Source organism: Danio rerio, chromosome 2, assembly GCF_049306965.1.
Source record: "Danio rerio strain Tuebingen ecotype United States chromosome 2, GRCz12tu, whole genome shotgun sequence".
Taxonomy (NCBI): Eukaryota; Metazoa; Chordata; class Actinopteri; order Cypriniformes; family Danionidae; genus Danio; species Danio rerio.
In genome coordinates, this window is record NC_133177.1 from 3,140,083 (window position 1) to 3,150,230 (window position 10,148).

At 36.3% G+C, this 10,148-nt stretch overlaps 1 protein-coding gene across 2 annotated transcripts in view; it reads left to right on the forward strand.

The window, feature by feature from the left end:
• The window catches only part of pik3r3a (phosphoinositide-3-kinase, regulatory subunit 3a (gamma)), a 31,236-nt gene extending 25,410 nt beyond the window's left edge, over window positions 1–5,826 (forward strand). For both annotated transcript variants that reach the window (NM_001291329.1, NM_213038.2), the window contains 2 exons: window positions 812–961; window positions 3,604–5,826. In NM_001291329.1, the coding sequence (NP_001278258.1) occupies window positions 812–961; window positions 3,604–3,799 (346 nt within the window). In that variant the 3' untranslated portion in view covers window positions 3,800–5,826. The remainder of the gene's footprint in view (window positions 1–811; window positions 962–3,603) is intronic.
• The last annotated feature ends 4,322 nt before the right edge of the window (window positions 5,827–10,148 follow it).

The window sequence follows — 10,148 nt, forward strand, 5'->3', positions numbered from 1 at the left end:
AAAAAATAAATACATAACAAACTCAAAAGATTTCTGGAGAAAACATGGCAAAATCTTAAATTAATCATTTGTTTTGTGTTAGTAATTGCAGCTAATATTAATATTTATTTTAACATTTAAAATGGAATTTCGTTCAAAGTACCCAGAAATTATTTATTTTGATTAAATGTATTTTTCCATCTTCAAAAAATTTAATAAAAAATGAATAAATAAACAAACAAAGACATCTAGAGAAAACAGAGCAGAAAGGTTCATTTGTTTAATGTTGGTGATTACAGCTAAAATTGAATTTTACATTTAAAATGTAATCTAGTAAAAAATATACTCATAATAATCATTTCTGAAGTCAAGTTATATGTATTTTTATGTCTCCCCCAAAAAGATTTATTACTTAAAAATAATAGTAATTAAACACAGGGAAAACCAAGCAAAATGGTTCATTTATTTTAATTTATTTGATTTAATTTTTATAATTTTTTAATTAATGGAATATACTAAAACTAAAGTGGAAAAATCATTACCTGGCTCCAGAAATGATTAATGTTTATATTTAATTTCTATTCATCACCACTATTATTTTCTACACCATCACCACTCATTGTTTTACTGATTTCAGTCCTTTAGTATAACAGCACCTTAAAGGCGTTTAATTTCCCGCAATAATTAACAAAGTCAAGCGCAGGTCTGGCTGATGCAATGGGTCTGTAAGGTCTGCGAGAGACAAACTGTCCTTTAGGCGAACAATACAGCCGCTCTTAAAGCTACAGACACCACATTTTCAAAGCTTTTAATAAGTGATTATTTTCCTCAGGTCTGGGTGTGAGGAGCTGCTGAGGGAGGAGAGCTGGTTTGTGGGAGATCTGGCTCGCGGTCCAGCAGAGGAGCTTCTTCTTGGGAAACCAAACGGAGCTTTTCTCATCCGCAACAGCAGCAGCAAGGATTGCTACGCCTGCTCTGTCGTGTAAGTTTGCAATCTTGTTTCATTCCAGTTTGTTTGGTTTGTTTGTTTGTTTGTTTGTTTGTTTATCAAACCCAAACATGAAAATTTCATACAAAAAGAAGATATTTTGAAGAATGTTGAAAACCGGTAACCATTGATTTGCATTGTATTTGTTGTTCCTACTACTAGTGTCCGACATTTTTCCAAGTATCTTCAAAGGTTAAAAGCAACTTAAAAAATTGGAAAATGGTATTTTGCTTGCATTATAATTAGGGTAGAAATTTAACATGTGGGTGTATTATTTTGATTTAATGATTTATTGATTTATTTTTTATATATATTTTTTTATTTTTACCTAGATTTTGATCAGAGATACTATTAAAGAATCTTAATTTAAAGAGATAGTTCACATAAAACAGAAAATTCAGTTTTTTAGTTTTCTTGTACACAAAAGAAGATATTTTGAAGAATGTTGGAAACCGGTAACCATTGACTTCCATTGAATGATTTTTTTGTCCTACTACCAGTTTCCGACATTCTTCAAAATATCTTCCATTTGGTGTTCAACAGTTAAAAGGAACTTAACTTTAATAGTATCTGAGATACTGTTAAAATGTCATGAATAAAAGGGATGATTTACTTAAAAATTTGTTCTGCCATAATTGTGTCTTAATTTAAAGATACAGGTCTCCCAAAAATGAAGATTCTGTCATCATTTACTCATCCTCCACTTGTTTCAAACCAGTTTGAGTTTTTTTTAGTTCTTCTAAACACAAAATAAGATATTTTGAAGAATGTTGGAAATCGGTAACCATTGACTTCCATAGTATTTGTTTTGTCCACTTCCAGTTTCCAACATTCTCCAAAATATATTCCATTTTTTGTTTAACGTGTAAAAGAAACAACAAATACTGTGAAAAAAATAAATACAGGCGATGTCAATGGTGGACAACGCAGTGGTGCAGTGGGTAGAGTTGTCACCTCACAGCAAGAAAGTCACTGGTTCAAGCCTCGGCTGGGTTAGTTGGCGTTTCTGTGTGGAGTTTGGATGTTCTCCCTGCGTTCTTGTGGGCTTCCTCCGGGTGCTTCAGTTTCCAAATTTCTATCCTAATAATATTGTGAACAAATGTAACCTGTCCTTCATGCAAACATGAAAAATATCTGTTAAACACAAATTGGAAGATATTTTAAAGGATGTTGGAAACAGGGAGTAGGAAAAAAAATACAGTGGAAGTCAATGGTTACCGGTTTCCAACATTCTTCAAATTATCTTCTTTTGTGTTCAAGAGAACTAAAAAACCTTAAACTGGTATGAAACAACTGGGGGATGAGTAAATAATGCTAGGATTTACATTTTTGGGTGAACCATCGCTTTAAATTAAGTCTTTAAGAGTATCTTTGATCAAAATTGCAATAATAAAAACAAACACAAAAACTCTTAAGAAGGAATTTTTTTCCAGTGTAAAAAGATTTTTGGTTCCTTTTAGCTGTTGAACACAAAATGGAAGATATTTTGAGGAATGTTGGAAACTGGGAGTAGGAAAAACAAATATAGTGAAAGTCAATGGTTACCAGTTTCCAACATTCTTTAAATTATCTTCGTTTGTGTTTAAGAGAACTAAAAAATCCTCAAACAAGTGGAGGATGAATGAACCGTGACAGAATATATTAAAGAATGTTAGAAACTGGGAGTAGGAAAAACAAATACAGTGGAAGTCAATGGTTACCGGTTTCCAACATTCGACAAAATATCTTCTTTTATGTTTAAGAGAACTAAAAAAACTCACAATTTACACACAAAAACAATTTACCAATTTTTTTTATAAGTTACTTTTAGCCTTCGAAGATACTTTGAAGAATGTTGGAAACTGGGAAAAGAAAAACCAAATACAGTGAAAGTCAATGGTTACCGGTTTCCAACATTCTTCAAAATATATTCTTTTGTTTTTAAGAGAACTAAAAAATCCTCAAACAAGTGGAGGATGAGTAAACGGTGACAGAATTTACATTTTTACATGAACCATCCCTTTAAATTAAGATTTTTAAAAATAGCTCTGATCAAAATCTCAATAGAAAGACAAAAAATTAGCAATAAATAAAAACAATCTATAAATCAAAATAATAAAGATACAAATTAAATAATATTGTAAACAAATGTAACCTGTCCTTCATGCAAACATTAAAACTATTGTTAAACACAAAATGAAGGATATTTTGAAGAATGTTAGAAACTGGGAGTAGGAAAAACAAATACAGTGGAAGTCAATGGTTACCGGTTTCCAACATTCGTCAAAATATCTTCTTTTATGTTTAAGAGAACTAAAAAAAACTCACCTTTTACGCACAAAATTTTTTTTATAAGTTACTTTTAGCCTTTGAAGATACTTTAAAGAATGTTGGAAACTGGGAACAGAAAAAAAAATATACAGTGAAAGTCAATGGTTACCGGTTTCTAACATTCTTCTAAATATCTTCCTTTGACATTAAGAGAACTAAAAAAGCCTCAAACTGGTTCGAAACAGGTGGAAGATGAGAAATAATGTCAGGACTTTTATTTTTACATGATTTATCCTTTGAAATAACCCCTCTCTCCCACAAAACTCCTTCATAAAGCCACAAAAACCAGCCTCTAAATCAATCTCTCTCTCTCTTTACATCCTCAGGGTCAACAGTCAGGTCCGGCACTGCGTTATCCGCCACACAGAGCGCGGCTACGGCTTCGTCGAACCCTTCGACCTCCACAAATCTCTGAAGGATCTTGTTCTGCATTACAGCCAGACGTCATTAGCACAGCACAACCAGGCTCTGGACGTCCGGCTAGCCTATCCAGTCCACATGTCCAGCGTTCCCACCGTCTGAAAGATTGAAGTGCACTAAGACTGATTTCGCCATTGCGTCTCTTCATTTTACCACATGAACAATGAGCGCAGGGCGTAACATAAAGGCAGTTTGTATGTATCTTGCACTTTCCAAAGCATTCCTCGTTGGTCATAATACTGCAGTACTTGAACAAGTGTTGATCGAGCCCTTTGTAGACACGTTTACACATGCTCACCCAAATAAACAGCCGAGTTTTTGTAACACAATCGCGCTCTTTTTAATAGCAACTATATATAGTGCCAGGATGAATGCGTCTCGTTACACTATATTAATGTTTTGTGTTGTTTTTTTTAAGTGTATTTTGTGAATGTAACGCAGCAAGGTGCTTTTATCGCTCACTTTAACTCTGAAATTGCGATATATATATGTATTTTTTTTTGCGCGTCCATGCGAGGAAGGGTTTTTTGACGCATGGTTTTATATATATATGTTGGTTCCAGAGAAATCCAAAACTGCTTTTTAGTTTTGTAAAAGCTGAGTTGCCGATTAAAGATGGTAAAAACTCTATATTTTGCGCCTGTTAAAGAGTCTACAGGAAATACATGTGTTGATTTAGGTTTGCGGCATATTTGTAATGTTTACCTTTTTTTTTTACTATGCTTTTTTATTATTATTTTTTTTTAGGAAAGCCAGGACTGTGTTGTCGTCTTTCAGGCTGAATAGTCCAGACACGTCATAGTTTTATATAATAAATGAGTTTGTTTGTGGTAAATAACACAATGCCAAAAAAACATATTATTTTTTATTATGATTATTATTTGTGATTTTGTCAGCAGCAGAACATACAGAGGGAACATTCACCCTCATTGCAGAGCTTATTTTTGTTATGCATGCTTCTTAAAAAAATAAATAAATGACCGAGAGTAAATTCAGAGCTCATGTCTGATTCTTTATATTTAAACGCATTTCTTTTAAAAGTGCTGCGATTTGTACGTATTGTGAAAAATGCCTGTTTTAAGGTTTAAGTTAAAACTGAGTCTTCAGTACATGATTCGTTGATTCAAATGATTCAGTTAGATTGAGTTTCCAGCTAAAAGCTCACTTTTGCAAATGATTCATTCTGAGCGAGTCTTCTGTACATGATTCACTGATTGAAATGATTCATTCTGAGTGAGTCTGCTGTACATGATTCACTGATAGAAATGATCCATTCTGAGTGAGTCTTCTGTACATGATTCACTGATAGAAATGATCCATTCTGAGTGAGTCTCCAGTAAATGATTCACTGATAGAAATGATCCATTCTTAGTGAGTCTCCAGTAAATGATTCACTGATTGAAATGATTCATTCTGAGTGAATCGTCTGTACATGATTCACTGATTGAAATGATTCATTCTGAGCGAGTTTTCTGTACATGATTCACTGATTGAAATGATTCATTCTGAGTGAGTCTCCAGTAAATGATTCACTGATAGAAATGATCCATTCTGAGTGAGTCTCCAGTAAATGATTCACTGCACTGATAGAAATGATCCATTCTGAGTTGCGATATATATATATATATACATATGTATTTTTTGCGCGTCCATGCGAGGAAGGGTTTTTTGACGCATGGTTTTATATATATATGTTGGTTCCAGAGAAATCCAAAACTGCTTTTTAGTTTTGTAAAAGCTGAGTTGCCGATTAAAGATGGTAAAAACTCTATATTTTGCGCCTGTTAAAGAGTCTACAGGAAATACATGTGTTGATTTAGGTTTGCGGCATATTTGTAATGTTTACCTTTTTTTACTATGCTTTTTTATTATTGTTTTTTTTTTAGGAAAGCCAGGACTGTGTTGTCGTCTTTCAGGCTGAATAGTCCAGACACGTCATAGTTTTATATAATAAATGAGTTTGTTTGTGGTAAATAACACAATGCCAAAAAAACATATTATTTTTTATTATGATTATTATTTGTGATTTGTCAGCAGCAGAACATACAGAGGGAACATTCACCCTCATTGCAGAGCTTATTTTTGTTATGCATGCTTCTTAAAAAAATAAATAAATGACCGAGAGTAAATTCAAAGCTCATGTCTGATTCTTTATATTTAAACTCATTTCTTTTAAACGTGCTGCGATTGTACGTATTGTGAAAAATGCCTGTTTTAAGGTTTAAGTTAAGAATGAGTCTTCAGTACATGATTCGTTGATTCAAATGATTCAGTTAGATTGAGTTTTCAGTTAAAAGCTCACTTTTGCAAATGATTCATTCTGAGCGAGTCTTCTGTACATGATTCACTGATTGAAATGATCCATTCTGAGTGAGTCTTCTGTAAATGATTCACTGATAGAAATGATCCATTCTGAGTGAGTCTTCTGTACATGATTCACTGAAAGAAATGATCCATTCTGAGTGAGTCTCCAGTAAATGATTCACTGATAGAAATGATCCATTCTGAGTGAGTCTTCAGTAAATGATTCACTGCACTGATAGAAATGATCCATTCTGAGTGAGTCTCCAGTAAATGATTCACTGATTGAAATGATTCATTCTGAGTGAGTCTTCTGTACATGATTCACTGATTGAAATGATTCATTCTGAGTGAGTCTCCAGTAAATGATTCACTGATAGAAATGATCCATTCTGAGTGAGTCTTCAGTAAATGATTCACTGCACTGATAGAAATGATCCATTCTGAGTGAGTCTCCAGTAAATGATTCACTGATTGAAATGATTCATTCTGAGTGAGTCTTCTGTACATGATTCACTGATTGAAATGATTCATTCTGAGTGAGTCTCCAGTAAATGATTCACTGATAGAAATGATCCATTCTTTATATTTAAACACATTTATTAGACATGTGCAACTATCTGACAAAAGTCCTGTCGTCGATTCCAGTTGTAAGAGCAACAAACAATAACTTCTAGTTGATCATTTGGAAAAGATGAACTGTTGATCTGCATCCCAATCATCACAAATACTGCTGAAGACCTACTGGAACCCGCATGGAGCCAAGTTATAAATATGGATATAATAAATAATACTGCTAATAATAATAACATTATACAAAAGCAAATTAAATGAACTTAAAAAAGTCTCTTGAGATGAAGAAAGTAAGGCAGTGGTTTTTAAATCGTCATGTAGGCTAAAAATTTATATGTTTTGTAATATTTTAATCCTTTATATTTATATCCTGTATATATCCTTATTATATATATCCTTAATATATTATATTTTTTTCATATGTAAAGATATTTGCGTATTGCATCTTGTGTGTAGTGTGTAAGCCAGGCGCACTTTGCGCCAGACAATAGACCGACTTTGTTCTGGTCTAAAGATCAGACTATTTACAGTTTCTCAAAATAGCAACGCGCCAAAACACGTCTGCATTTTTAGACCAGAACGTCTATGGGCGCACATGCATTTGCTATTTAAACAGCCTTGCGCAACGCCTCAAAATGACCCTTGCGCCAAGCTGAAAGTAGCAAAAGACTATTGCGCCGCGCCTTGTGCCACATTGCGCCGGGTGTATGATAGGGCCCATAGACTTTATACTTGTACTAGAGTAATATGTTATATTAGTCTCTGTCAAGTGTGCCGCAAGCCTACGTTTGAGTGAAGGTTTCGGCCGTTAGATCGCCCCCTGGGGGCTGGCTGCAGTACAAGTCATAAAGCCCGCCTCCTCCGTGTTAATGAAGGAGACTTGAGCCCAAATAAAAAAAAATATTACACTTGCAATAAAATGTCCCGAAAGATAGTTCTGGTCGATTAAGGCAGTGGTTATTGTGCTGAAATAGGTGCAGATCTTCATTTTTGTAAACAGTTTGTTTTTAGCAGTAATTTAATGCTGGGCGTGTCATCGTGATTGACAGCTGTGATTGACAGTTTCTCAAAGCGCGGCGTCTGAGCTTCGGCAGGAGACTGAAGTAGACTGAAATGTTATTATTCGATTTCTGTGTTATTTTACCATGACAAAATGAGTTCAGCAGTAAACTGTAGTTTCTGACATACATGATCCTGGTGGAACACTGTTTATTCGCTAAGTTCAGGGCTTTTTTCGGGCTTTATTAGTTTGCTGATACACGCCTAGCCACCCAGATAGCAAAACACAGTTCCGGCTAGATTCTCGCCTGCCGGAGACTTATCTCTTAGAGCTCAGACTGACTAATGTTACCTCTGCTGGACCTACTCCGGATGCCTGGACTCACTACCCAATTCCAGCCCGAGTCAATCGAGCCAGATGCGGCGGCCGAGCGAGCAGGCGCTGACGCATGCGAGCCGGAATCAGCCCGCGACGCCGCGAGTAAGTTATGCGCTGCGGCCTGGAGCTGGCGCGATTGAATATATAAAACCCTCATATTTGTTAACGTTATAACATCCATTTGTGTTGATATGACAGCAAACGCATGCTGAGAAGTTCGGGGGGCGTGGTTGATTTTACATAAATCGTTTGATTGGAAGCTCGACTCTGCTCATTTTCGCGGCTCCGCCTCTGGCTCCATCAGACAGTCCTTCTGCGCATGTCTGGCTCCAATTTCAGCAGTCTTTTGCGACAGTTTGTGCCCGTCAAGCAGGCGTTTTGCCCTCAAGGCGTTCAATGGGAAAAAGGGCTGTCGCATCGTCCATATTTTTTACAGTCATTGGTCTCTGTATGTTTCACCAGTAGAAAAACTGAAAAAGCTCAAACGCTTTTGAAACGGTGAGTAAATGATGACAGTATTTTCATGTTTGGGGGGTGAACTATGCCTTTAAGTAAAATTAAAATCAAATACTTTTGTACTTGAGTAATATTGAAAAGTCTGACTTTATATGTGTAGTGTAATAATTTATTACTATCTCTATCTTTTACAACAAAAACAAAAAAACAAAACATAAACCCAAACAGGTTTGAAACAAGTCAATAGTGAGTAAATAGTGCGTTATTTCAATTTTTGGGTGAACTATCCCTTTAAAGTTGCACTGTTCAATGGTGCACAGCTCCCTGAGGTTGACCCAGTGCTAAAAGGCTGACACTGAAAGGGTTTACAGTTGCCCTGCTATAACAATTCATCAGAACAGAATGTCCAGAATTGACATCTGCACATATGGACTATAATAAGCCATTAGGTGATGAGGACATTGTTGGAGCAGGTTGCACATATGAGGAGTGTGTGTAGGATTAGCCCTCGCTCTCTGTGTCAGCAGTGTGTGTACGGGCTTAAAGGCTTTGTGAATGTGAGCATGCCGGTGTGTGAAGTTACATCATGCAAGGACAGCTTGTACAAAAAAACAAAACAAAAAACAAGTGTGCAGGTACTCGGGAGTAACACCCTGATTACTGCATTCAGCTCAAGGTTATTGTACAGCGCTTTTCTTATTATTGCCTTACACTCGAAATCAGAAAAGTTCAGGTTATTTACCATGTTATTGGCTAATAATACACTGTTTGATGTGTTCCTCATGGTTTTTATTGTTTTAAACACACATATATTTTAATTTTGGCTCTTGCAACACATTTCAAGAAAGGTTGTAGCAGTAAAGCAATTACCGTTTTGCAATGTTGCCATTCCTTTATAGCATTTAAAAGACGTTTAGATACTGAAGTGTGAAGTGTTTCTGGTGTCATTTTGTCCTATTCTTCCTGCAGACAAGTCTTAAGGTGGCCGACAGTACCGGGTCTTCATTGTTGCATTTTGTGCTTCAAAATGCGCCACACATTCTCTATTGGAGACGGGTCGGGACTGCAGGCAGGCCAGTCCAGTATCCTCTTCCTCAGCAGCCAGTGTTTGTTCCTCAGCATTGTCTTGTATCTATTGGCATTCCTGGATCAGAAGGCAGCATACTGTGCTCCAAAATCTTCATGCACTTTTCAGCATTAATGATGCATCACAGAAGTGCAGGTTACTTTTGCCAAGGGCACCGACACAACCCCATACTAAAACAGACCCTGGCTTTTGGACTTGTTGCTGGTAACAGTCTGATCCTGACAACATACGCAGGCATATAAGCTGTTTCGTGTCAGTTAAATCAGTTGAGTGTTGAAATTCAAAATTTTATCCCAACTGGTGGTGTTCCCTGCTGAAAAATCCAGCCTAGGATGGTTGGCGGGTTTTAGCTGGTCGACCAGCCTGGTTTTAGAGGGGTTTTGGCCATTTCCAGCCTGGTTTAACTAGTCAGGTCAGCTTAAACCAGCTGGACCAGCCTAGCCAGGCTGGGAGCCCAGCCAAAACCAGGATGGTCAAGCTGGTTTTAGCTGGTCACTTTCCAGCCTGACCAGCTAAGACCATGCTGGAAATGGCTGGAAACCAGCCTGGAAGTGACCAAAACCCCTCTAAAACCAGGCTGGTCGACCAGCTAAAACCATCCTAGGCTGGTTTAAGCTGGATTTTTAGCAGGGTTATTAAATAAATAACCAAATGAA